Genomic DNA, 27,688 nt, shown 5'->3' with positions numbered 1-27,688 from the left:
TTGAGTTGGCAGACCGAGCTAGTCCTTGAATGTAAGGTTGATTTGGAATGCTATCTAAAAAAATGTCCAAATCTGACTTGAAAGATGCAACCGGATCAACAAGGCCTACGTATTCCCTACGAATATTAGAGGGAAGCAAATCAAACAATCAAGTAGTAGTCCTAGAAAGAAGAGATGTGGACTTCATTGTTCGAACTAGCCTGGATTCTCGACGGCTTGAAGGTGCTCTCAAAACGCACATTGAGCCTGTACGGTCACTACAATTGACCATAAATCCTTGGTTGGGACAAAGCTCATCTTGGCTTCTTCACGGCCTCTTAGACTTGGCTGCACTACGTCCTGTATTGATCAGATACTTATATACATGTTTTAATTCAATTGATACATGTAAATAAGCTGACTTAGTTTTCATGGAATTGAGTGAACGTGTTTAAAAAAACGGGCACTTAAAGTACAACAGAAAGATGCCCTGTCTGTGAGCCATTCATTGCAATTCATTACTAACTTACCGTTAAATGTACTTTTTACACCAAGATATGACGTGTAATCATTCCTCCTAAGATAGTTGAGCGTGGTCGAGAGCCATTTTTGTGAAACAAATAAGAATGATATGAAAGTAACGCAATTTTAGCAATGCTTTGCAAATGCCCTTCAATTTTACCTTTAAGAAAGCATTTGGTGTTGAAACGGATGCCTTTGCATGTTCTGTACTTAGATCTTTTTTAAATTTCTACAATAACATGAGCCAACTGACTTGTTCTTTAAGAAATACAATTCCAATGCGACCCTCCCAAATGAAAATATGGATCTTCTTTCCTCGACTCTGTCTATGGCGAACGACGAACGACGGACGAGCTTGTGGCGACTGCCCTTTCTCAACTTATAACTTATCAGCCTTTCAGTCGACTGGGTTCGCATAAAGGCTAGCTTCCAACGTGCGCATTGGTTGGCAATTCGACGACCTCTCGTGATTGGTGGAACAACGGCGCTGCGGGGATGGTCTTGGGAACGGGCTGGATCCAAAGTACGACACTGTCCATCCTTGTTCTTCCTCGCGTTTCACGTATGCATCGCGTACGTGTGTATGTACTGCATGCACGAGTCAACACAGCTGCTGTTGCTGTGGTAGTGGGATGGATTGCTGAACTGGAAACATTGACAGTCTAGTCCGAGATCCCCGTTTTTCCAGGCCAATAGCCTTTTTGTGCACGTCAGTGAGTTCCTCCATGTACAATACACAAAATATTATTTCTACCTGAAAGAACTTGCACCACAATGCAGCACCCATCAGCTTGGATCAATCCCGCACACTTGGACGATCAGGGAAACAAAGGTAGGTGGGGTATCATTAACCAAACCACTTTGGCATCTTACGCTCACATGAAAGCACAAACAAGAGGATCCACCAAAGGGGCTAACTTGAACACTTTTTGCTATATTTGTATTTGTGATTATTCTTCAACGTAATGTCATCCAACTCGCATCCTTGATGTGTGAACGTCATGACTTATAGGCCACTCGGGTGTGAATCAATTGGGTGGGGTATTTGTGTCCGGTCGGCCTTTGCCGGATTCTACCCGTCAGAAAATTGTTGAGCTCGCCCATTCTGGAGCCAGACCTTGCGATATCTCTCGAATTCTTCAAGTCTCCAATGGATGCGTTTCCAAAATATTGGGCAGGTATGATGTTCCAATCCTGTAGGTATACCGTAAGCATCTGAATTATTACGGCGACCCTCGGATTCGTATCTTTATCATAGATATTATGAAACTGGTTCGATACGTCCAAAAGCCATCGGAGGGTCCAAACCGAGGGTAGCTACGCTCAGCGTTGTGGATCAAATCCGACATTACAAGAATGAATGTCCCTCCATTTTTGCTTGGGAAATCCGTGACAAACTTCTTCAGGATAAAGTGTGTCCCCCTGATTCCGTTCCGAGTGTGAGTGTCTTTAACTTTCGAGCCCCTTCCATGAATCTGGAAGTTGAGATCAATTGAGCAAATCAACTGGAACCCTGACATTCGTAAGAAAATGACATTTCAAATTGATTTCATTAGTCAATCAACATCAATTTAGAAAGATTTGGAAATGTCGTATTTGACTTTGTTTTACCGTTCCCAAATGGAATTTACAAACAGTTGATCAGGAGTGACAAATTTGGGCAGTTTTTTGGAATCATTATTCGATATTTCAAAGCTGCGTCCTCATTTATCCGAACGATTCGTGGCTACACTTCAAGTGAATTAATCTACAATAAAAAATTCCTGTTTCGATGGCAAAAGTAGTTACCAAATGAGGCATGGTTTATTACGCTGTTGCAATTTTTTGTCCTCTAAAGGTTTCCTCGATCAATCGTGTACTAAGAAACGTATCAGGACGAGTGGAACCTGGGTTGTGTTCATGGATATCCAATGAGGAGCTCAGGTAATGTGTTTTGAATTGTCTTTCGAATTCACATTGCTCAAAAATGCCTAATTAGCCGAGACTCCAAAAACATTTAGGGGTAAAAATAATGTATAAACTGTTGTAACCAAGGGGTCCAAGAGACAGAGCTAACAATGCAATAATCCTGTCCCAAAGTGTCTTAGGTTTATACCCCGGCGCCGGAAGCAACTCTTTCTCCCCCCTATTGCTTAGTAAGTTTGTTCTTGTCAGCTCTCAACTTCATAGGAAATGAGTTGGACCGGGTATGTACGAGTAAGACCGGCCAAAAAAGGTCGGTCTGGCTAAGTTCAAGTTCAAAGATGAACATTGGCCGTTGATTATAAAAAGGTTAGGGGAGCTTGACCTTATTTCAATGCTGAAAAAAAGAATTGTTTCCTGCCGTAGCCTTAAACAAGACAATTTCAGGGTTCTTTACAGCTCCGCTGGTCCGCTGTAGCTGTCCCTGAATCCGTTTCCAAAGGCGGAACACAATCTAAAATTCCGAAGTTTAGGAAGAATTTGTTCAAAAACAGTGGCAAATTACCAAAAAGGAGCAATAGAAATTTGAATCCAGTTGCTGTGGCTAGTCTTCACAGAAAATTGGATTTGGTGCAAGGTAGAATAATGGCCTCCATTGAGAATGATCAGTTGAGAATGGAAAGTGGAGTGGTTCAGGAGGTCAGATCGAATTCGAAGGCTTTTTTCCCTCATGCAAACTCCAAGAGGAAAATCAAACACCGTGTAAGACCTTTTTGGTTCGATGGGGAAGCCATAGACAATGTATAAGCTATAGCTAACATGCTTGGAGATCCGTTCTTTAGTGTGTTTTCAACTTCAAAGAGTTTAAGAGTAACAGCCCATTGCTCTATTGATGAGTCTTTCGAGATTGGCGAGACCGGTCAAGTTGAGCACTGAGATGAAGCTGTAGTCACAGATCAAGATGCTTTAGAGGCCATCAGGAACTTGAGGCTTTCAAGCACTCCTGGCCCTAAAGGGGCACGTTCCCTTCCTCACTAAAGTTGGCTCATATTGTTCCAATTTTCAGAGGGAAGATAAGTTGCTCCCCAATAACTACAGACCGATTTCTCTCACTTCCTGTATTGCAAAAGTGTTTGAGAAAATCATGAAGTTCAAACTTGTAGAAAATCTTAATGTCCATGAAGTCTTTCCTCTAAGTCAGCACAGATTCCGAGCCCATTATACCCGATTACCTAACTGATTGAGCATATAGAGCACGTCATTGAGGGACTAGAGAGTCATGAGTCAGTTGATGTTGTCTATCTCCACTTTGTCAAGGCCTTTGACAAGGTAGATCATGCCTTTTAATTGACAGGCTCCATGAGATTGGGGTCCAAGGCAAGGTTCTCAATTGGCTAAGAAGTTTCATTTCTGGAAGGAAGCAATTGGTTAAGGTCGAGGGATCCAAAAGTGACATTCATGTTGTCAAGTCAGGTGTTCCTCAGGGCTCCATTTTAGGTCCTCTGCTATTTATCATCTTCATTGCTCCACTTCAGAAGCTCATCAGTCTCTCTTCTTATGCTGATGATACAAAATTATGTGTGGTAAGAATGGTTACGATTCCGGTAGTCTAGTAGAGGTCTTAGATCAAATCTACTCTTTGGCAGCTAAGAATAATATGGCCTGTAATGGAATGGAATACCAAAAACAACGTCGCGGTATGAAAGAGCTCTCGTATTGGGAGAGGCTTGAAAGGTTGGAACTGTACACTTCAAAGGAGGAACGAAAGGTACTTGATACTGAACGTTTTCAAAAGACTTCATACGCTTTATCCCAGCCCAGGTTTTAAGGTCAATTCTAGTGACCGTAGAGGCGTAATGTGCATTTTGAGAGCACCTTCAAGCCCTCGAGAATCCAGGCTAGTTCGAACAATGAAGTCCAACTCTCTTCTTTCTAGGACTACTACTTGATTGTTTAATTTGCTTCCCTCCAATATTCGTAGGGAATACGTAGGCCTTGTTGATCCGGTTGCATCTTTCAAGTAAGATTTGGACATTTTTTTAGATAGCATTCTGCCAACTCAAATTCGTTGGTATACCAAATATCATATAAAGATTGAAAGGTAATAAATAGACGAATTATAACCTTTCATTTTAATAGTACTGGGGACTACATTCCCTGTAGCGGTTACAAAAGCCCGTGAAAAACCAAACCGCCTCCAACTATCATAGATCCTTAATTGAAAGCGTAAACATGCTGGGTTCTTTCAGAGCATACCATGCTTGGGCACTGAAATATACTTTAGAAAACATGAATTTTATTTGGCTCGGATAGCAAAGCCATATATTTAGTAATGTTCACATGTCGGTCTTTCTTCGTCTAAATCCTTTTTCTAATTCTAGCTCTTAACCTTGAGAATGAAATTTACTCATTTTGCACGCTAGGGAGTCCTTGAGCCCGTTAAAATAGGCGGAAAAATCGAAATGTGCATTAACAATTTTGCATTCTTTTCGGGTTTTAGGTGCAGGCTGATTTTCGAAAAAAAACGAAAAAACAGGTTTTCCAAGTTTCGAATGTTATGGAAAAAATTTGCTGAGAAACTGTCAAGCTTTATGTGTATATAAAACAGTCAGAAACCATAAACAAAACCAAAGTAGGCATTGAAGTAAGAACACTAGCTTTCTAGAGCTTTTTAGCCAAGGTTGTTGCTCAATAAGCTGGTTACGATTGATTTTCAATTCGTAATGGTAAACGATAAAGCTTCTTTTCGGAAAAGAGGAGGTTTTCGAAGAAAAAAGGAGTTTTTTTTAAAGAAACAATGAAGTCCAACTCTCTTCTTTCTCGAGCTCCTTCATTGTTCAATTTGCTACCCTTAAACATTCGTTGGTGGTACGTAGATATTGATCCAGTAGCATCCTTCCAGTTAGACTTGAACAAATTTATCAAACTTTATCAAAATGCAACACTCAGGATTGTAACAAAAAATGCAACTCACACTTGAGGCGGGGCTGAATTTTCCAGGTCAAAAGGTACTGAACAAATGACTCCTCGAAGTATTAAGTTGCAAGAATTATGTCAAGATGGGTTGTTAATGTTCCTTGGTGCAAAATTTTGACAGAAACATGTCCTATTATAGGATTATTTGAAACCAAAACCATAATTTTTAGGGAAATTTGAAAAAAAAATCCACCTGAATATTGAAAAAGGCCCCAAAATGACAAAATATTTATGATAAATATTAAATAGCTTGATTATTTTTTTCGTTGTCTCTACTAATGAGTTACATTCATAGACAATTGCATTAGTAGTGATCAGGGATAGTTTGATCACTTAACTAAGCCTATGAGTTGATCCAATTCCATGAGAGAACATTTTATCTTGGTATCCCAAGATCATCGGCATAATCAATGTCTCGTTGACCAGCACTGTTTGCAACTCGTGGTTGGGGCATGCCGCGTATTCAGGGCTGGGAATCTAAATTGGCGCCGTTTTCAAAAGTCGGTTGTTCCACCTCCACATCACCTAGAGCCACGAGACTTATCCTGAAATTACCCTCAATGGCTAGCAAACTTTGAGCACAATTGTAAAGTTACGGAGTGATAGGGCAAGGATTTAGATGCAATTTGATTTATGGCGATCGAATCTTTAATGAACTGCCTGAGGCTTTATTCAGCAAGTCATTGATACGTATGAAGGTTTCCAAACTGTATATCAAATATTAAAGAATAAGATATTTCAATGATGCCCCTTACGGAATTTCAAAAAAACAACAACAAAAAATGAGAGGCTAACAAAATTTTCCACAAGTTTTGGGGACAACTGTCTAATTTGGATCATCGCCTTTTATTTGCTGTTACTGGTAAAAGTGAGTTGTATGTTATTGTTCTTGAACAGTGAGCATGGTCCAGACCATCCATGGAGTACGGACTCGTCGGGCGATCCCTATCACAACAGCCATGCCCAATACATTGGAAATGATGGGGGTTCCACGGTTCCTCATCAAGGTAAGACGCATTACTATCCTTTCAAATTGCTTCTGGGGGTTATTTTGTCATGGTTCCATTCTAACCGATACAGAGAAGGCACCTTTCTGCGCTATTAGATTAAATGTTAAAAAACATGGTTTCAATTCTTATTTCAATGCTTTCGAAAATAAGTTTTGATTTTTTTTTTGTGATCTTGATACCAAGCTTTTTCTAAACAAGAGTTGTAATTGCATTGGAATTAATGTTTTTCCCTATGATGATACAAGTTAAAACATGCCTAGATTTTTTGGGGTGTTTATAATATCATGACATTTCGTACGCCTAATTTGAGCTTATTTTGAATCGGATGACATGACCTCTAAAGAATTAGATACACGACTATTGTGAGATGATATGACATTTCTGCACACTATTTGTTAACTACATGACTAATATCGACAAGGTCAATTTTTGTATTTTATGCCGAGTTGGCAGGACCATGGAGTGCTATTCCGAACGTTTAGCCTCGAAAAGGTCTCAGGATCAGACCGCCTTACATAGAATACATCCACTAAACTTCACGCCTCGTGCTTTCCAATCCAATGTACTAGAAGAAAGGGCCCGCAAAGTAGTCAAGTGTCAGTGAAAATTCACTTTCGAGTGACATTCCATTGCGTCTTCAATGTTTCATAATCGGTCAGGAAAAACCGTTCTTATGTACGACGTCTATACAGTGTTCTCCTTTTATCCTCTCTCCTTGGGATGAAACATGTACTATGTATGGCAGCGGTTCACGTTCCTTATCAAGTTTCCGCACCAAAGCTCTTGAGTGACACTAAACGATGTAGTTCCGCGGTACTTTCCATCCGTTTCTCGCTCGTTCCAATTTCCCTTTTCGAAGTGACGGCGGTAGGAACGCGGGCGACAGCGTCAAAGACGGCATCAAAAGTTGGTGTCAAAGACGGCGTTGCTGGCCGAGCACGCATCCAAAGGCGAACGGGAAAGCAGCAGATTTCCAATCGTGGGATTGACGGATGCGAAAACCAACCAAAAAGGGGGAACTACGGGGTAATGAGGTGTAAACCCAAGGGAGCGTGTCAAATAACAAGATTCTGCGGTCGCGACAAACATCATTCGAGAAGTAATGACACCAGTAGGACCCAAGATATACGTAGAGTGCCCATTTTACACAGTCTATTATCATTTGAAGCTAATATAAAAATTTTAGCCGTTGAGTGGAGCCTGTCCTGAAGTTTTCTAAAGCTGTTTGCTATTCCATACTTTTGGAGATAGCTGGATGCTTTGAAAAATTATTGTGTATTGTGCTATGGACGATCACATGTGATCATTTCCCTTTGTAGCATGCATTCCATGCTCGCCCCAACCAACTTGCTGTGCACGTCCTTTCTATATTTACTAATAAATGCTCAATGCGTACAACAATACATTTTGTTCATTTGTAGCATATAGGTGTACCCAATCGAAGCCAATTCTCTTCACTGTTGCATACTTTTTTTGTTCTTCTAGCGACACCAGGGTTTATCCAGATGAAGCGAAAATTTCAGAGGAATCGAACATCTTTCGCTAGTGAACAAGTGGATATTCTTGAACGAGGCAAGTACACAATCATATAGCACGTACAACATGCACGGCCATTATTTAGCCCTTCGTCTTATTTTGATCTAGAATTTGAGAAGTCCCATTACCCCGATCTGTATCTTCGCGAGAGGTTGGCTACTCTAATTTCGGTTCCCGAGACTCGAGTTCAGGTTTGGTTCTCCAACCGAAGAGCCAAATGGCGCCGGCAAGAGAAGATCCGACAAAACCATCGCACCAAAGAGCCCAAAAAATTGGTTTCGCAACAAGACTACCACAGAGAAATGGGATCCAGATGTAGAGAGCGAAACGGCATCGATCTCTCTTCTAAAAGGTTGAGGATTTGCTTATTCCAGTTTGTGGGTATCTATTAATGATAGGTGATCGGGTGTATCTTTTTTTTGGCAGGTTGACTCATCTACAAACCATTTCCGTGGATGGTTGGGATCTTCTCAATCAGGTAGGTTTTGTCTTAAATGAAAATCAAACGCCTTCAAACATTCAATCGCATCATCAGCATTAATTGATCTTTTTTCTTCCTCGTTTCAGAGTTCATGAATGGAATTTGAACCATGCTTTTTAAGACATTAAATCGACTTTCATACAAGCTTGTTACCTATATTTTTTTCTTCAAAATACAAAAGTGTACCAATCATCATGACATTGGACATTAATACTTCAGACATGGAGGAAGCAATTATCACATCATCTTCGAAGCTATCTTTTTCGACTAAAGAAATCAACCTAAGGCACTCACTACCAGATGCAAGTCGTTTCAAGAACTGACAAATATTAGACACGTAGCAATGTTACTATTAAATACGAATGGTAATATTGGTGATACTTTTGAATACCACTATAAATCGGTTTTCTCTTGAGAACACCCGCCATCTCGCGTTTGAACCAGGGCGTTGTTTTTGGCGTTCCCTTGAATTCGTCCATAAAGCGCAATAAGGATGAAAAACACGGCAAACCCCAAAATGCAAGGCAGAAATGCCACTGACTTGATCCACATGGAGTAACCCAAATATCGGGAGTGCATGGCCAAATCCTCTGAAATGAAGCGATAAACCTCATGATGAAATCAAGCTCTGAAATTTTGATTTAGCTCATGATGGGCAAGCGTACCATCAATGTAGGGAAACAACGTTTCGGGATTGATTTGAGATCTTGCCTCGTAAGTCCACAGATACGGGTCCTGTGAATTCAGTACAGTTTGATTGGTCACCGTAAAAACACGGTTTTGTATGCCCGTATACTGCCCAAAGTGTTCCGGCAAGTAGAAAATTTGATTCTTCCACATATTCAAATCGAATAACATCACCAAGAAGATGATTCCATAATTGAACCATTTCCCTGAAAAGAGAAAGATTCGATCCTTTTCAACGGTGATCCACTTTTGAGAGGTTTCGTGATGGGAAGATAGATTTTGGACTAGAGAAAGGTGGCAAAATAAAAAAAAAACTAGGGCCAAATACCATATGATAAATGAAGGTTGATTTTCTTTACCGAAGAGAAAGCAAGAAGTTGTTGTTCCCCCGAACTGATCAATAATGATTGTTACGTTCAGAATTTGCATGTAGTTTAAACTCCCCAATTGTCTTTTCAGAAATGAAATGGTTCAGTCTCAGTTGCTTAGTCCATCTTTCTTCATAACCGTGACCCTTAATCAAGAGGTTAGCTGACTTTAAAAGAAACAAACGTAGCAGCAATTGGATCGGTTGGATTCAAAATTGTTCAATTGCTTGGCTAAAAATGGATGCTTTTCTAAGCTGAGGAGACACTTTCTGCATTAAGCCCACCTGATATTTCGATTTCCACGGCACTGATGCTCAACTGATGCTTATGATATCCCGGCAAGTTCACATCCAACGTATTAGTGAAATGAGGGAAATCCCAATCCTGCATAACAATGATCAAATCCAAAACTAAAACTGACGAGGCCAGGAATGCGCGAGAAAGCTCTGAAATGAGTTGAATATGATTCACTTTTTTGAACCGTTTGAAATGGTTCTACATCGATGTTCAAAACTACCCGTAGTGGCGAAAAAATCCCGATTAAGTCGATCCCATGTGATCCAGTCGGTGGCAATAACAGTGATCACAGCCGTAGTGGACACTGTGGAAACTATCCAAAATATGAGGATGCGAGGCCACATGTAACTTTGATAATATTTCCTATCGATATCAAAAAAAACTTTTAGTGGATGATATTTAGTGTCTAGTCAAGAAATCTCACCTGACGACAGGTGCCCAGTAAGGGTACAAGTTGTCTTGAAGCATCATATCGGTTATTATCAAAGCCGTGAGAAGGTCTCCTAGCCACGTTCCACAAGCGGCTGCTTTCATAACGCTGTAAATCCAGAACATACAAGCTTACATACAACTTACACTTCTTATGCACATATTCCGAGGGCGAAATCAAAAGTTACCTACTGTACCTGGAAAAAGTGAGCCCCATTTGAGAGTTGATCGTGAGTTGTTTGGCATTTGGGAAGGTCAAAACTAAGAATACATTGTACGCATGGGAAAAGAGGAACAAGGACACAATCACCGTTCCAAACTGAACCATCCATGAGCCCTAAGTTGGAAAATTGAAAATTTACAACTATTGCATTCAGAACGCCTCGAGTACATGTTTATAATGGAAGGAGAGTTTTTACAATAAAGACAGGTGGGTAGTTTCGTTTTAGTAAATTGTAGACCCATCGTTTTTTCCATAACTTATGTATCTTACCTGATTGGCTCTAAACATCTTAAGGCGAAGAAAATGGCTCAATATCATGCCATGGATCAAGGTCTTGCCGAGGATTAAGCCACAGAGGATGGCTAAAATCCACAATGATACCTTAAATGTAAGAAAAAGAAGAAAATAAATCCCAAACGAAAGCAAACCAGTAATTTGGCAATATTTTGTCCAATTTCTGTACATTGATCCAAACTGTGCATAGTTTGAAGATAAGATATTTCAACACTTTTTTAAGACTTAGTATGAAGCTTTTGAATAATTCAAAGTGAGGTGAGGAATTGTTATCGAAATGTATCGTGTCCTATTTTAGAGGTCGTGTTTTTGGGCCATGAATGAGACAAATTCAAATTTACATAGTTCGTCGAAGAGGATCAATTATTAAATCAAGCACATGCTCCCTGATCGAACTACTCTGACATCTTTCGCTTAAGAACATGAATGAAATGGGAAATTTAAATATGTCTGTGGACCTTCTTCATTTTATCTTTCAAATTATCTCTTTGGAATTTGCTTTCACATCACAATGAAATATTTGTGGATTGCGCTTATCCGACTATCTGAGTCAATGCATCAGGTATGGTCGAGGTATGAATCAGGTTTTGGTCGAGAACACCAAAGACGGTGTTGAAAAGCGACCACTAACATGGCCTGACCTCATTCGTCAAGAGATAACGTGGTATGATTCCCAGATGAATAGAAAGTCACCTTCAAATGTTCCGATTTCTACCGCCTTCATCATATTTGGGGAAGCTAGTAGAGTCTCTAGGGATCGCAGGTGGACAAGCGTCCAAACCATTGGGATTTGATTGCCATCTCACATAGAAGATTGGTGATTCTAAGTATTCGCACCCGAAACTCTAAGGAACGGCGTGTCTTAAGTTTGGGTAGGATTACCTTTCCATAGGCCTTGACAGCTTAGAAAAGTAAGGCTAAGACCGAGGAAGCGAAATACTGATCAAGGGTAAAACTTTGACATTTTTTCTTACGCCTAGATTCGTTAAGATATATTGATGATTGTCTTGGCTCGAGAAAACTTTTGCTGAACTTTTTATGCCTTTGTATTGTTGAAGATTTCCTTTTCCACAAATGCAGTATCCCATTGTCGGCGGACGATTTGATCAACGACTCCCTGGTTTCATACTTTACCTTTAGGAACCCCCATCGCCAATCAGGTGGATATTTGGTAAACATGAAGCTGAATACATTTCCAATCACTGGGATATCGGCTTCTAAGGAAAGATAGACAAAGATGTTTTCCCTTTCTAATTAGGACAAATGAATGGAATAGTACATGTCATACCTTGTTTGCTGTGAGACAGAGGATCTTCTGCGAAAATGAGAAAATTGCACAGAATGACCAAGAAACACGCGCCAAGTCTTAGGTACGGATGCTGGGGAAAGAAATGAGCTTATGCACACATAATTCCACAGTGAAACTGTTCTACAGTATAACGGCTCAGCTCTTGATGACCCGTTCAAGTAAGTATACGTATTACCTGAAAGTAGTATTTGAATTTTTCGTTCATGCAACAGAAGGAAAGCCATGATTTCTTGTTGGCGGGCACAACCAAGAGGCTATTTTCATTCTGAAATGGAGAATTTATGAGCCTTTCTCATTTTCCCTGGTGCATGCACAAAGGCTTTTTGTTTCATAGATAAAGATTGAGACGGACGGCTCTGTGTTTGAAGTAAGGTAACAAGCCCTTATAGCCAGGCCATACCAAAATACGATGGGTTGGGAAATGCACTTTTGAACTCACTCGATGGTTGTTCCAGACTCGGATGATATTGCCTGTGTGCGTGACATGGGGTAAATCACGCTCAAGAATGGTTCGAGCCTGACGCTTAAAGGCACTCAACGTTCCTCGCTCCAGTTTATTTCTAGAAATCCGAGAAAACGAGAATAGGAAAAGGTTCACCGGTAACTCTGCTAATCAAATAAGTGTATTGTTTGGTTGTAAGGTTTTCAGACGAACGCTTCCAGTCCAGATTCTTTGAGGCAAAACAAATAAGTTTATTCCATTTAATTTCACTATTGTAATGCACAAAGCCAGATGAATCTCCAGAAGAGTGAGTTTTCTCTTAGAAATACTTAGCGAGTGAGTTAGCACTAGGTGTGACAACAAAGTGCCCTCCACAAAAAACAAAATTAGACAATTGGTACAAATCTTATTAGTCGAGTACTATCTGAAAATAGCTCGAATTTTCAGTTTTATTCAAAGAAGCGCTTTGATGCATAAAAAATAAAAAGACTATGGCCAAAATTGAAGAAATCAGCTTACCAGCCTCTAAATTGGTCCCAAGACATTATTCTTGTCTACAGAAATGTGGACTCTATCAAAGGATTCGCCCAAACCTTTCCATGATAAAAAAGCATGAATCCAGAACACGGCGGTGCTGATCTGTTACCAGGTTTCAAGTCTGACTTGGACGAAGTCTTGACCAAACTTCCAGATCAACCCTAGATTCAAGAACTGCTTAGATCCGCGAAGTGTAATTCGTTGGTGGATCACATTTCAGATCAATGAAAAGATCCTAGTCGTGGCAATTGAGAAATAGTATTTGCTTTCCAAAAGTTCCCGTAATGCGAGTAAAAATTGAATTGAAATATCTACCTGGTACAAAAGCTCTCACTTCCGCCCGACTGCTGGTCAAGGTTGGTGTCAAGGCTGCCTCGGTGTCTGGAGGGTTGGTGCTCGTGCTCGCCAGGATACAATTCATTACGGAAGATCATGGCACTCGTAGAGTTCGTGGTCTCCTCCACGATTTCCAACTCCTCCTCCTGAATGGCATCACTGTGATGATCAAGCTTTCTTCGGAAGAATCGACTGCTTTGGGTTTTATTTCGATCTCTTCTCAGCCCCGTTCCCGAGCTCAAACCTATGTCTCCAAGACTCATTGTTCTCTGTTTAGGCAGCGGCCGTGATCTTGGAATTTGTGGCCGAAGAGGTATGGCCTCATCCTCAGTCAAGGTTTCAGCCATAACTGATTGATTTTAATGTTCCAAAGTGTCAGGGCAGTCACACGCTGGGTTCAAGTTCCAGTACAAACTTTCGAACATAGTTCACAGTCCTTGTTCCATGCAAATGATGACTCATATTGAATAAGTGTTGGTTTATTTGAATAAAGCAGACCAGCCACACAATCAAGCGTCTGGGTCCTAGTTCCACTAAGGACTGGCACGCACGAATCCCGTGGAACCATCGCTCATTTGGCAGGGCATCAGAGTGACGGACCCATATTTTACATCTGAACGTTGGGGAGCTTCTGCGAATGCCAATGTGTTTTCAATGTTGGAAAAGATTTTTTCGGTGATGAGCTCCAATTCAAAACTGGTACGAAAGTGTCCATGGAACTCATTTCATTTGAAATGGCCTTCATAGAAGCGACCTCTAACCGTGGATCCCTAAGATTTCGTGTTGGTCACCCTTTGTTCCATCCCACGGTTCTTGGACCAAAAGCGAAAAATAGATACACTCCCTTCAGAAAGAGAGCAAGCAAGACTGACAAGATGATGGCTCTATGTGCCGTCTCCACTTAGGGCTTCCTTGCTCAAGGGAGTTTCAGCAGGGGAAAAGTCTTGGTGCACACATGGTCCGAACCAGAAACAAATCTGTTTCTGAAATCCACGAAATGGGTTTTTGAAAATTCGAGTTTTTTTGTTTCTAGCCATGTTTTTAGTCTGAGCTAGAATCACAAAAAGCAATGAAATACAAGTTGATCCTTGTAATTTCGGGAGCTAGACAAATATCATGCCACGTGTTTGAGTGTTTCCCTCAGAGTTTGGTGAGGCATTTTAATCCTCGTTTATAAATGATATGTTTCTGATTTATATCTCTTCTTTTTCGGGCTCCTTTATTGTTCTATTTACTGCCTTCAAATATTCGTAGGGTGCATGTAGGTGTTGATCCAGTAGCAGGATTTAAGTCAGACTTGGACAAATTTTGACTAAAATTCCCGATCAACCTTACATTTAAGGGCTAGCCAGATCAGCTAACTCGAATTCGTTGGTCAATCAAATAACATATATAAATAAAAGTTAAGTAAAACGAAAAATATTCTCGTCTTCAACTGCTGGGATTCCAATCCCAGTGGCGGAAAGGAATCCCTGAAAAAAATATCAGTTTAGAGTGGGCTTATGAGCAAGAATAATTTCAAGAAGACTATTTTTCCTCAATATTTAGTTATTCACGCGCAAGACTCAGGCTAAGGATACTAATGGGCATACATGATCCTAGATTGCATGGTGACTTCGTTTTAATGGCTTTTAAGATGAAGGTTCATCCACAACACAAGTGTTTGTACGTTTCAAGCCAATATGAGAAAATACATTTCTTTTCGCACGTTAGAAAAACGCATCAGACATGATTTCGGTTTGAATTGTTTATTGGTTAAAAGCTGTGTAAAAAAGCGAGTACAAATAGTTTAGAAAATTGAGGAAGGTTAAAAAGCTACAGAAATTTTTGAATGCTCTCCAGGTTTTGTTTGGTATTAAAGTTGTTAGCGTCAAGGACCAAAGCCATTTCATAATGCTGAGCCGCTAGGCGGTACTTTTTCCAACGGTGATAGAGAACGCCTAAATTGTTGTGATAGAGACCTCTATTCCTTCCATTGGAGGTATTTGGATTTTCTGCCAAGGTTAAGGCTGAGAGGAATAATTGTTCAGCTTTTTCAAATCTATCTATCTTCCCATATAGATTGGCCAGATGAAAAGGAAAGTCTGATTCCTCAGGGAATCGCGCAGTCGCTGATTTGGCCAAATGTTCCGCATCGTCCCAAAGTTTTTGTTCGTCTTTCAATAAAATCAGATTGGCCCAAGCAGACTTATGTTCGGGGTTTAAAAAGATTGCTCGTTCGAAACATTTAGAAGCACGATCCAAATTCTTCATTTTAAGGTAGAGATTGCCTAGATTGAAATGGCAGTCTGGATAGTCGGATCGATATTCAAGAGCCTGGTGGTAACTTCTTTCAGCTTCGAGGAGGGCTCCAATTTGGGCTTGCGTCACGCCAAGATTCATCCAAGCGGTCGAAAACTCGGGGTTGATAGCCACAGCTCGCTCTAAAAACTCCAAGGCTTTCGCTGGTTTTTTCATTTTTCGGTAAAGATTCCCTAGATTATTGAGAGCATGCTCGTATTTCGGATGGAGCTGAAGAGCACGCTCGTATTGCAGAAGAGACATATGATCCTTGTCTTGATCAGCCAGTCGCTTGGCAATATTGTAGTGTACTTTGGCATTATTGGGACACACACGGAGACCACTTTGGAACAATCCTAATTCGCTTTTCCAATCAAGAGAGCGTTGCGAGCATCGAAGACCGAAAATAACAAGCATGAAGAGCTGAATAATTTGGAAATAAGGTGCTAATCTTTTGATGGGGATGTTTTGAGTGGCTAAAGCAACAATGAGGCAGGACCCCACAGATGGCAAGTAAAGGTTTCGCTCAGCGATGACAAACCCCACGTTGAAGAAAACATTGGACGCTGGTAAAAAGGAAGCAATCGACAATCCAGTGGCGCTTATGATACACTTGCTGTTTCGGTGGTTCGAGATCCATATCATCACAAGAATATTGGCGAGATACACCCAAAATAATGAGATGAAGAGGCAACGAATATCTAGACAAGAAAAAATGGGGGTGAGACAACCCATGGACCAATCAAAGCAAAGCCAATCAGGGCAGAGAAGAAGCCAAGCATTGAGGGCGTGGTGGTAGGCGTGATTCAGAGCTCGAGCCTGAAAGGAATTCATGAAAATTGCAGGGTTATCCTCCAGTTTGAAAGAGGGTTGTTTGAAGTTCATGATCTTCAGCCGCATGGCTAGACACATTAGAGTGATAATAAGAAATGCGATCGCCTTCCAGAGCCACACGCGAACTTGATAGACAATGGGTCGCCGTCTGGGGTCTAGACAAAATCCGTTAATGAGCACCAAAGAAGGCAACATGATGCCCGGTTCTTTGAAGAACATGGCACCCAAAGTGAGTATTGATAGTCCAGAGATCTCGACCATTGAGCAAATTGGCCCTTGGTTCTGACACAAAAATATGGCCCACAAGCAGAGGCCACTGTACGTTACATCCGCCAAACCTACCCCGGCCATGATGGACTCCACGTGTACGGGGTGCCAGGCGAAGAGTAGGGCAGCAAAAAGAGCCGCCTTGAGATGAAACAGCCATCGACGAGCTATCATAAAGACCAAGACTGAGTTTAAAGTGTGCAGTAAAAGATTAATCGATCGAAAGACTTTGACATTGAATCCGAAGAGGTGAACGATGAGCCGAAAGAGTAGAACCGTCAAAGGCCGATAGGACTTGTGACTTCGGGCACTCTTCAAAGGATCACCCCAGAAATCATTGTGGAAGATTCGGCTTAAATTTACCGACTGGCTGGTTACATCAGAATTCTTGAGAATGGCCGGAATATCGTCGAAGACAAATTCCGACCCATTTGAGAGGGCGGGCCAAAACGGCCCAGGAACTAGAAGTCCAATCAAGGCCACACATATCCACCCCCGTCTACGGAAACTGACCAGGGACGCCATGCATTAAGCCAAGGTCGTGTTGGGATTGGTCGTGGAATCGTCATCCCCTTTGGAGACCTTGGCCTCGAGGAAGTCGACCTTACGCTCCAAGGTGGTCAATTTCTCGTTCAGTGTGGATAGTCGCGATCGACAGGATTTCTCGAAGGCGTTCAAGAAATCTGCAATGCGTTTGATAGACCCCGAGATGAGCTCAATGTATTCTCGGTTGGCCCAGTCCTGTTGCGTCTGCCTTTGTAAGGCTTGACGATGCTCCAATGTGGCCGCTTGTGACATCTTCCACACCCAACGAGCACACACACTTCCAGGCCTAAGGCGGGGCTACAGATGATGGGCTACAGATGGGCTACAGATGGAATGGGATGGGTAGAGGACCAATCCAACACTGTCACAATGCAATGTGTGTGGCTGTTAAGAAATGTGAAGGGCGCGTCAGTCAGTCACTTGAGGAATGTAGTAGGCGGGGCTTTTTATTGTGGTGACGTTGCGAACGCACTGACACTCAGTGAAAAGAGGCAAGCGACCGAGGAAAAAGCTCATCTGAATAAAGAACGCCGTAAGATAAGGTTGTTTCGGTTGTTTCCTTTTTCCAAATTCCCCTCAAAGGTGACCAAAACGGAAAAGTGAGAAAAAGAAAATGGGCAAGGAGCGGAATTCCAGCATCGATCAAATTAGCCAGAAGAACTTGAAAAAGATTAGAAAACGAACTGAGACACGACATGTCGAGTAGATTTTTATCTTAGGGGACTTTTGATGACAGATACTTGTTAATTATTGGCGCCATTCTATTCCTTAAGGATGATCAGATTTACTACCTTCTTCGATTGACTATCGAATCCAGTTCTCCTACTTTTTCCATCCACTTCACCGCCAAACCAAACGCCAATATTAAAAAGAGTAAATTCTCTTTTAGTTCCACGATTTTTTTGCTTTGTTTTTATGTTATGTTATTGACTTTTCTACCATCTTATACACTTCCATTTGCTACTTTGGGATTACGATTCGTCATTTCCGAAGTTTGAAGAATATAAAAAATAAAACGCAATTATTTTAATTTTCAAAATTCAAGACTCACATGTCTTATGAAGAGATATGACTCAATGCATGTCCAATGTCTCACCAAAACGCATGCGTTTCAAAAAATCCTGAAAAAAATTTCCAAAAACACTTGACCAGTCCTAAAACTCGAAAGTTGGTTTGTTGGACAACGCTCAAGTCCATAGGAACCGTAATTTGAAAATTTAGAGCCTCGAATAGCTCACTCTACCCAGAGAGACCTTTAACTAGCTCAAAATTTTATCAAGAAAGAATATTTTTTTTTTACATCGCTTTTTCATACGTATGGTAGTATGACTTGTAAATTGTTTTTGACTGAAATATTGTTATCACAAAGTGCCTAGCTTAGCCCTGTCCAATCCTCTAGTTGTAGGTATTCTTGCTCTACTATGAGAATGCGTTCTAGCAATGTTTCCCCATGCCCAAAGGTCTATTTGATACAAAACCCCATTTTTCTTTATTAAGAGGAACTATTGAAAACCTTGTAACCCTCCAATAATTTGGCCACCAAAATTAGGTTCAAAAATGTCCAGTGAGGGCAGCCTAGGGGTAAGAGCCAAAGTTTAGGGCATGCTGAAGGCCCGCCTGAGGCCGAGAGAGGTGGGTCAGCCAATTGATGTTCAGTCTTGGATCCTTACCCCATTCGAAAGTGGAGAGCGTCAAGAGTGGCCGTTAATTTCTTTCCACCTGTCAGATCTGATATCCTTGCTCTACCTTAAGTAAATGTTGTTTATTCCCTTTCGACCTCTTCTCAAGTTTTTGATTGGATACATATTCAGATATTCAGCATAAACATAACCATGAACGAAAAGCAGACTATAGGGCTTTTTGAGTCCCATAATGACACATGAACATCCTTAAATCCATGACCACCTTTTATATTTCTTGTTTTTGTTAACGAAGACTTAATTCAACCCAAAATCTTGATCAAACTTGTTGGGGGCTTGGACATAAAAATAGTAGCTTTGGAAATTGCTATTATAACGGGTAGAAAGTAGAGCAAAGAGGGGAACGGATCACAGGTCCCATTTCTTTGGCGAAAGTGATTAACAAAACCACATCATTAGTTGTATTTAGTTTTCCCACCTTCTCAATGGCCAATATTTTATGACTTCTACCTCATCATGACTACATTTCAACATATCATGCAAATGCAATGGACATTTTTTACCAAAATATGTTACTTGTGAATAAGTGAAATACAACCCATAGTCCAAAATTTACAAAAAGATAAAAACTTCCTAACAACGGATAGGAAAGGAATTGTACCTTGAAATAAAATCTAAGATGCCTTTTGCCTTTTGATGATTGTTGCTGATGTCATTAATTAATTTTTTGGGACTTCCTTTCTACTACTAATACCCAATGATTCAAAACACATATAACTGTTATATCTTATTTTGCTTAAAATTCATATACTAATACCTAATACATCAATGAACTAGAGATGATGGAACTGGCTAGCCTTTGAATAAAGGGTTGCTTCCGGAACCAGGATTTTGAACAAGGTTCAGAACCACAAGCACCTTCAATGTCATTAAGAGTAAGCACGAATTTCGACCCTGATCTTCCTATTCAGAATGCATTTGAACAAAAGGGCTATTTTTTTTTTTATTCATTCTAATGTTTACCAGTTTACCATTAATTCTGTACATATTTATGCTTTGAGAGGGCATAACTTTTGATCCAGTCTTTCGATTGAACTGACATTTGAAATACATCAATGGATTGATCTGGGGCCAGTCTCACTTGAAGGAAATGCCATGCATTCACTCGCTTCCAAAATGTGAATTTTTTGACCCTAGCATTCTTGTCCGTCCACACTCCAGTGGTTCATTTTTCAGTGTTACGTCAAAGGTTCCACATCATGGATTTTCTTCTTTCCGTGCATATTGGTAACATGTTCCTCGGTCAGCTTCCTCTCTCATACTTGAGACTTGATCGACAAAAGTATGAACAGGAATTGAAATTCACGGTCCCGGCTTCGATCCAATTCTAAAACTACCTCCATCCAAGAGTAGGTAAGATATTGGTCAGCATTGAAGATGAAGAAGGAGGGAGTTGTGACGGCCAAACATTTCTATTCCAAAGATTAATCGGTCCGTGACATCCGGTGATGGTAAAAAGAATTGCGTGAGAGAAGTGTTCTTGATTGCGGTTGCAATAAACTTAGATTTGACTAAGCCGCAATCTCAAGCTAGATTTAAACTATTCAATATATTTTACAGACTAATCTTGGCATGCCAAAAACGGGGGAATCATCGAGTCTTGAATAAGTGTCTTTTTTCAATTACTACTATGGGACTTTAGTTTGCTCAGAAGGCACAGTTCACTCATGGACACGAATTTTCGACTTGCACAAATTAATATATTCTCACTATTGTATGACCTTGTTGGCTGAACTCTGTGGTCGTCGTCGTCTCATATGGGCCAGGACGGGGCGGCCTTCAGATTCGGGCATGAAATAGTTCAAGTCTAGTTCAAGCACGTCCTGTGGAATATGCGCATAATCTTATGCTCCGAAAAGGCCACAAGTTCGGCTCCGTTAGGGACTTCGGGTGCATTGGGTAAAAAATGAAATTGTGGCTCATGTCTTCTCTTTGCTATTCCCGAGTTTCAATGAACTGATTGTTGGCTGCATGTATGTAGTTTACCCATCAACCCATGACAGATTGATTGGACCGGAGAAGCTAGCAGGCCTGCTTACAAGTCTGAACAATGTCATAGCTGGCTATATATGTAAGGAGGGCCTTTGTGCCTAGAAATATGAGGGGAACATATCTGAGGTAGTGGTAGCGTGTGTCATGGTAAAGAAATCGTTTTCATCATACCATACAGAAAAGCAGCCATGCACTGAGGATGAACCATTGCCAAGTTGGAAGCGCGCGCCACTTCTGCGGCGACGCACGAACGGTCGGTCGGTCTGTGGGTGGGTGGGTCGGTGTACTGGTTTAGTCGGTGGTACTCCACGCATGTACTCACATTAATGTCAAACCGAGCTCGTGTGATAATAGAGCCGAACTACCTGTGCTGGCGATACTGAGATTGCGAGTTCGTCAACACGGACATGATATGATGGCCCAGTCTCGTCTTGCCAAGGTTTCTATCGTACATGTCGGAAATAAGCAACAAAACAAATCAGAATTTAGTTGAGTGATGCTAAATTGTGCCTCATACATCCAACAAACAAACGGAAGACGCTATTCCAAGTGTGCTCTTAGCCAAAAAGCAGGTTCGTTCGGGTTGCTCCTGTCCTACCTCAACCTTGCCGGATCGGCATGCACATCATCAATGGAGTTCCTGTTCACAACTTGTTTTGAAAGCGAACCCATACTAGCAGGTTATTTTCATTTACAGCCTTTTCCGTCAACTCCTGAAGTTGATTCAGTGATCGGAGAGCCCCATTATATAGCCTTACCGCCTTAACAAGTGCCAATGAATTGGCCCTTACGCCTTTGAGTGCGAAGCGAAGAAGATAATGGACTTGGCTGATATCGCAGAAGGGGGCATTACCAATCCGGCGTTTTTGGATCCCCAAGAAAGTCCAAAAGGGAGGAAAAAAGTCGACCGATTTGGAATCGCGGAAAATCGAGTCCAGCCCACCACGATCGAGGACGTGGTTGAGGAAGAAAATCAATTGATTAAGAACAACTGCAATCTGTTCAGGCTCATTCCATTGCCTTGCTTTCGTATATTTCTCAAGCCCCAATGGATCCTCGTGTTCCTCTGCTGGGCCTCAACCATTCAAGTAAGACACTTTTTCATCGAACGTGGGACATTTTTAACCCACGCATAAAGGCAATGCCCGCCATACATAGATATGTACGAGCCATGGACATTCATCGTTTTCTTTGTCAAAAGGGTATGGTAGTCAACGGATGCGTGAATGTGGTTATATCCACAATTGAGAAACGTTTTGGTCTCCAATCCGCTTTGAGCGGGCTGATCGCTGGAAGTTACGATATCGGCTCCATGCTCGCAGTCATCCCCGTCACGTATTTTGGGGGGCGTCTCGGATCCTCCAAACCTCGGTAAGTGATCATTGATTTTATTGTCTTTTGTCAAATTTTAGATGAGAATTGACCCTGCCGATCCCCGAGTAGTAATTGCCCTTGAAGCGGAGTCGTAAGCGACCATCCTCCGCCACATGGACTAACTTATTGCAGAAACAGCAATAAAAACACGAAAGCAGGAATATGGCACAAGGAATGGTAGAAAAAAGCACCAGAAATGTGAAGGTGGCATCTTTATTATAGTCCACGACCGCTCTTGCGGGGCTGTCGGTATCGTAGAAGCACGGGAAAATGCTTCTAGCCGTGGAATTTCTTCCGTCTTGGCCAAATTTGGAGAAGAAATCGACACATTCATCTCGTAACGTATTGACGCACCCTTCAAGGTTGACTTGCAATCGGGTTGAAGGTTTTGCAATGAGCTCGATTTCACTGGGGATACCTCCAACCTTTGAAACCTGACTCAAAAACTGATGGACAAGTGTCGAATAGTTGAATGGTTGTCTCTCTTCCAAGAAAGTACCATTCACACAATCCTCCCCAATGACTGCTTGGTCTTTAACTATGGTTCTTGAACACGTCACAACCAGCAATTGGTCCGGTTTCAACTCCAAAGTCTCTGTTTCATTGACCTGAATTTTGGAGCATCGAGCTTGAAACAGTTTCTCGCCGTGGAGCAAAATATAGTTCGTCTTCGAGGGGTCAATCTTGATGTCTTCGCACCGTCTTTTACATGATAAATTGTAGATCTCCTCACAGTGGCCTTCTATACATGCGTAATATTTCAACAAGGGTCGGCCAAATTGATCCCGCCCAATCAAGGTCGAGTCACTCCGGACTTTCATGTCAAAGCATTCTTTTTTGGCGGAGCACAAGTTCCAACAATTAAAGCATCCTTTCTCCTGGCAAACTGCTGCAGAAGTACCGTTTTGACGGCCTTCATCACTCAAGCAATACTCAATAAGCGGGTGGCATTTCCCCAAATAGCGCCCACCATTCGGTTGTCGACATTTCACACACGAGCATTCCCCATCCCCGTTTTGGGCCTTTTTGATATCATCCAACTTCGATTGGTACGAGCATTGATAGATGGCACTGATGTTTTTGCAAATGCCTGCCTCGCATGAGAGTACAACTTCGTCGTAATGGGCACACCTCTTGCCCAAAGCTTCCTCGTTCGCTACATATTGTTTGCAATCTACCTCGGTCAAGTCATGGAGGGTCTGGCATGTGTGATTCGTTACATCTTGACAACTTAAAGGCTGGATAGTAGCCCCGTTCGTTCGAACGGATACTTGCAAATGGTTGCAACTCTCCGGAGACACGCCCAAACACCATTCTTCGCACGTAGACCAACCCTGACAATTTTCAGCTCCTCGAAGATTCATTTGGGAGCTCATAGTGGTGCACACGAAGCCGTTCTTCAGATCAGAGTTCAGCACTTGCAGTGATGGGATGTACACGATCACAGTTCCATAGATCATGGTTACTGCAGAGAGAACCACCAACAAAAGGGAAATAAAGACACTGCAGCATATCCAACACTCTCCACCTTGAGGGGGATATTCGGATTTCTTTGTCATTTTCGTGAAGCTCCCCGAGAAATGACTAGAGCTAGCTCACTTTTAGGATTTGATCGATTTTCCGCGTATCCGTTACATATGTTCCTGTCAAGGTGAAAGCGCAGTCCTTCTTGGGGCTGTCGTTGTAATAATTAGAACACTACTGCACTAGTGGTGTTGAGCCCATAAATCATGCAGGTATAGCAAAGAAGAATGAATATTTAACGGTATCTTTTATTGCCTGGCTCATCCATTGGCTTGATGAATATTGGAAAAGACTTGAATGGTACCGATAAAAACAATTTACAATCAGCACCGAAGCATTGGAAGTACTTTATTTTCACTTTCAGATACATTTCATCAGGGCTTTTATTGATGGGTCTTGGTTCTCTTGTGTTTGCACTGCCTCACTTTTTAACCGATCGATATGAGTTTGAAGTTGATGCCGATGGATTAGCCAACCCATTGGACTTTTGCACTCCAGGAGACAAGGACACGGGCAAATGCGATGCGAAAAAGTTTGTTTCCGACTTGTCCAATTTTAAGTACTTTTTCCTGCTTGGACAATTCCTTCACGGTGTGGGAGCGGCTCCCCTTATTACTCTGGGCACCACTCTCTTGGACGACTCTGTGAGCAAGAAGAGTTCACCACTCTACATTGGTATTTTCCAGGTAAGCGCCATTAAATCGCCTAACAGTTTCTTATCGTAACTTCCGCTCTCCTATATCTCCTTTTCTTAGATCTGATTTACTTTAGCTTGAACATGATTAACAGTACTCTTGCTTCTACAGACCATGTTTGTGATTGGACCGGCTATTGGTTTCATCATGGGTGGACACTTCTTGGGTTCATACACGGACTTCGATGTCCTCGATTCGGACGAAGTGATCCAAATCACAGCCCAAAGCCCCCTCTGGATTGGAGCCTGGTGGGTGGGATTCGTGATAGCGTGGGTTTGTGCCTGGTCATGTGCTCTCTTTTTGGGCTGTTATCCCGGCGTTTTGCCGGGATCAGAACATCACAACGAAGTGAAAGACTCGGATGGGTTCTCGACCCTGAAGCAATTACCAAAGGCGATTTATGTGTTACTCACTAACCCTACTTATATGTTCATCAACTTGGGGAGTGCCATGGATGGGTTCTCAATTGCTGGTGCCTCCACGTTCTTGCCAAAGTAAGGTTGACTTATCAGAACGCTTTAACGTTCCATCAAGCGTATTCACGTACCAAAATTGATGGCTTTCAGATTCATGCAATATCAATACGGCCTAAGCCCGGGCTTGGCCGCCATGGTCGTTGGCTTGATTGTAGTTCCTTGTGGCGGAGGTGGAACCTTCATTGGTGGTTACATCACCAAACGCTTAAAACTCACCCGTTCGGGAGTGATCAGAATGTTTCTGATGGCTCAATCGATTAATGTCCCTTGCATTCTGGCCTTCTTTTTCTATTGCGATAATCCGCAATTTACCGGGATAACCGTCCCCTATTCAAAAACCGATTCTTTAGATGGATCTCTGCTTGACTCTTGTAACCAAGACTGCCATTGCTTGGACTTCAAATTCAATCCAGTATGCGGCAGTGACGGCCAGACCTATTTCAGTCCGTGTCATGCGGGTTGCATTGATTCCACGGTCTCAACGGGTCAAATCACAAATTATACCTCATGTGCCTGTGTCAATGGAGACAATCCGATGGTTTTCAAAACTCCTTGTTCGCCCGGATGCAATTCGATGATTGGCTTCATCGTGGTCATAAGTCTCTCCATGTTTTGTACCTTCATGGCAGCCATGCCTAACGTTGTTGCTACCTTACGGTCAGTAGAGCCCGTTCATCGCTCTTTAGCATTGGGCATCGAGAGCATCGTCTCGCGGTATCGTATTCTCATAGTTGTTTTCGGTTGAATGCTCTGCAGCTTATCATGTTTTGATTTTTTTAGAGTCCTAGGGACAATCCCTGGTCCTGTGATCTTAGGATCAATCATAGACTATGCATGTCTCCTTTGGGAAAAGCGAGAATGCCACGAAGATGCGGGGAGCTGTCAATTTTATGATAACTACAGTATGGCCATGGCCATGTTCCTAGCCCTCGTGGTGGTTAAAATTCTAAGCGTGGTGGCATTCGCTTTCGCCTTATTCTTCAGCCAGCGATCTCATATCAAAGATGAAGTGGATTAAGACTCCCAAACTGTCATTGTCAGTCAGGACACACCCGACATCCCGGTACCTTCCAGTCGACGCAATGGTAGCCCCTAGCTACGATTCAAGTGAAAGCGATAAACATAAATCTGTACTATGATACAGAATAAAGTTGGTGATTATTTGTCCCACGAGTTCCTCAAACCCATGACTGCATGTATGAATTACGGTGTTCGCCATCCAACAGTCCCTAACAATGGTTGGAGCATGGGGATTGGAAGCGCCCAAGTTTGAGTTGAACTTTATCCGGTAAAGGGTCGGGCCAGATTTTGGCTCGATACTCATCTGAGCCATCACAACAATCGCAGATCCCATCATTGACACGACTTTGCGGTATCCGTCGATCATCTTGGGAGCAAGCAAAGGATCCCAAGGCACAAGCGTTAGTCGAGGGCTCATCAGAACCATCCTCGGGACAATCACAGTAATCATCGTTGACCTAGAGCAAACATAAAAGCCAAAGAAACAAATGGGTCGCTTGTCGAGTGAGCTCCTCCTGACAGCTCGATGATATCCCCACCCACCTGATCAAATGGGATCTGACGCCCACTTTGAAAGCAATGAAATGCTTGGTCTTTATCAGCCGTGTACAACATCCGCTGATCCAGGGGCACCCCGGGCATGGCAGCACCGCTAAATCGACGGCCTTCCTGACTTTGAACCGGCGTTTGGCCGGAGCTAGCCTTCAAGTTGACCATCATCTTCTGGACTTTGCCCATGAGATCGGCCTGATATTGTTCGTACTGCTTCACGTACATAAAGATGGCCAATTGGACCATGACAAAGACGGCGGCCACCACGGCGGCGATCATGAGACAAGTGGCGGTCCGTTGTTGGAACGACACCCGCCGTCTCACCCAATAGGGTAAACGCGAATGCAGATCTTTCAACATCTCATGAGTATCATGGGATGCCAAGGGGTGTGTCAATCCGATAACAACAACAAACTTCTGGGACACTGCTAGAAATCTGTTTTTTTTTTTTAAGCTTTCGTCGTATGCAATGGATTGGCTAGTTTGTTTGAGTATTCCGATTGTTTGGTTTTTGTTGTTGTTGTTGTTGTTGACTTACTCTGGACGAGAACAGCTGTTGCAGGGTCCCAGAAAATGGTTTGAAGGGGTCTTAAGGGTCCTCAGCAGCAGGCTGGGCAATTTTGAGAATTAGCGTGACTTTTGGACACCAAGTGGAAAAAGTGTCCAAAAGTGGACAAAAGGGTCCAAAAGTGGACAAAAGTGGACAAAAGTGGAAAAAGTGGACAAAGTGGACAAAGTGAACAAAGTGGCAGAATGTGTCCAAAATTAAGTACAATTGTGCAAAAGGGAATTGACAAGCAAACACTTTTAAACCCTAAATCATGTTATTTCTTTACCAAATCTAGATGTGAACCAGCAAATAGAATCAGTAATCAATAAAATCTAAGCTTTCTTCAAACACATAAATATGAAGTAACAACTAGCCTTTTCACTAACGTTTTTAATTTCCAAGATATACACTTAACGAAATTCGTTATCTTGATACAATACAGCTTTATAAAGTCAAAACAAATATCTTTAATATATTTTGAATGTTAATAAGTCAAAGCCACACAATAATCAGGGCATTTGGTGGCTGGGTAATTTTAACAAAGATTAAA

The 27,688-nt window shown here is 41.9% G+C and overlaps 6 protein-coding genes across 9 annotated transcripts; 2 read left to right on the top strand and 4 right to left on the bottom strand.

Moving 5' to 3' along the window:
- The first annotated feature begins 774 nt into the window (after positions 1–774).
- On the top strand, positions 775–8,604 carry LOC131878348 (paired box protein Pax-6-like). Its single transcript, XM_059224298.1, has 9 exons — positions 775–1,333; positions 1,514–1,679; positions 1,760–1,940; positions 2,339–2,424; positions 6,277–6,386; positions 7,875–7,961; positions 8,034–8,277; positions 8,352–8,403; positions 8,493–8,604. Exons 1-9 carry the CDS (start codon positions 1,276–1,278, stop codon positions 8,499–8,501), a joined length of 993 nt encoding a protein of 330 aa, XP_059080281.1. The 5' UTR covers positions 775–1,275; the 3' UTR covers positions 8,502–8,604.
- LOC131878346 (transmembrane protein 117-like) lies at positions 8,548–13,910 on the bottom strand. 2 transcript variants are annotated; one of them, XM_059224296.1, is made up of 12 exons: positions 13,308–13,910; positions 12,453–12,573; positions 12,189–12,278; positions 11,993–12,083; positions 11,839–11,921; positions 10,681–10,791; positions 10,385–10,524; positions 10,183–10,296; positions 9,979–10,121; positions 9,746–9,907; positions 9,072–9,299; positions 8,548–8,996 (listed from the first exon to the last, which is right to left on the bottom strand). In XM_059224296.1, the coding sequence occupies exons 1-12, from the start codon at positions 13,673–13,675 to the stop codon at positions 8,800–8,802; spliced, it is 1,848 nt and encodes a 615-aa protein (XP_059080279.1). In that variant the 5' UTR covers positions 13,676–13,910; the 3' UTR covers positions 8,548–8,799. The 2 variants fall into 2 exon arrangements, with proteins under 2 accessions (XP_059080279.1, XP_059080280.1); XM_059224297.1 differs by having other exon boundaries at positions 11,839–11,918.
- A 1,150-nt stretch (positions 13,911–15,060) lies between these two features.
- Positions 15,061–17,377, bottom strand: LOC131877822 (protein O-mannosyl-transferase TMTC4-like). Its single transcript, XM_059223623.1, has one exon. The coding sequence runs from the start codon at positions 17,232–17,234 to the stop codon at positions 15,144–15,146; it is 2,091 nt and encodes a 696-aa protein (XP_059079606.1). The 5' UTR covers positions 17,235–17,377; the 3' UTR covers positions 15,061–15,143.
- Positions 17,378–20,161: 2,784 nt separating this feature from the next.
- Positions 20,162–26,189, top strand: LOC131877895 (solute carrier organic anion transporter family member 4A1-like). 3 transcript variants are annotated; one of them, XM_059223723.1, is made up of 7 exons: positions 20,162–20,308; positions 21,645–22,035; positions 22,149–22,318; positions 24,210–24,531; positions 24,652–25,034; positions 25,107–25,730; positions 25,797–26,189. In XM_059223723.1, exons 2-7 carry the CDS (start codon positions 21,766–21,768, stop codon positions 26,032–26,034), a joined length of 2,007 nt encoding a protein of 668 aa, XP_059079706.1. In that variant the 5' UTR covers positions 20,162–20,308; positions 21,645–21,765; the 3' UTR covers positions 26,035–26,189. The 3 variants fall into 3 exon arrangements, with proteins under 3 accessions (XP_059079706.1, XP_059079708.1, XP_059079707.1); XM_059223725.1 differs by lacking the exon at positions 20,162–20,308 and adding an exon at positions 20,720–20,854; XM_059223724.1 differs by lacking the exon at positions 20,162–20,308 and adding an exon at positions 21,267–21,519.
- LOC131877896 (uncharacterized) lies at positions 21,945–23,953 on the bottom strand. Its single transcript, XM_059223726.1, has one exon. The coding sequence runs from the start codon at positions 23,878–23,880 to the stop codon at positions 22,336–22,338; it is 1,545 nt and encodes a 514-aa protein (XP_059079709.1). The 5' UTR covers positions 23,881–23,953; the 3' UTR covers positions 21,945–22,335.
- LOC131877897 (uncharacterized) lies at positions 26,156–27,292 on the bottom strand. Its single transcript, XM_059223727.1, has 2 exons — positions 26,580–27,292; positions 26,156–26,494 (listed from the first exon to the last, which is right to left on the bottom strand). Exons 1-2 carry the CDS (start codon positions 26,946–26,948, stop codon positions 26,246–26,248), a joined length of 618 nt encoding a protein of 205 aa, XP_059079710.1. The 5' UTR covers positions 26,949–27,292; the 3' UTR covers positions 26,156–26,245.
- Positions 27,293–27,688: the final 396 nt, after the last annotated feature.

This window comes from Tigriopus californicus, chromosome 3 (assembly GCF_007210705.1).
Source record: "Tigriopus californicus strain San Diego chromosome 3, Tcal_SD_v2.1, whole genome shotgun sequence".
Lineage (NCBI taxonomy): Eukaryota > Metazoa > Arthropoda > Copepoda > Harpacticoida > Harpacticidae > Tigriopus > Tigriopus californicus.
The sequence above is the reverse complement of the archived record's forward strand: the minus strand, read 5'-3'. Positions and strand labels throughout refer to the sequence as shown.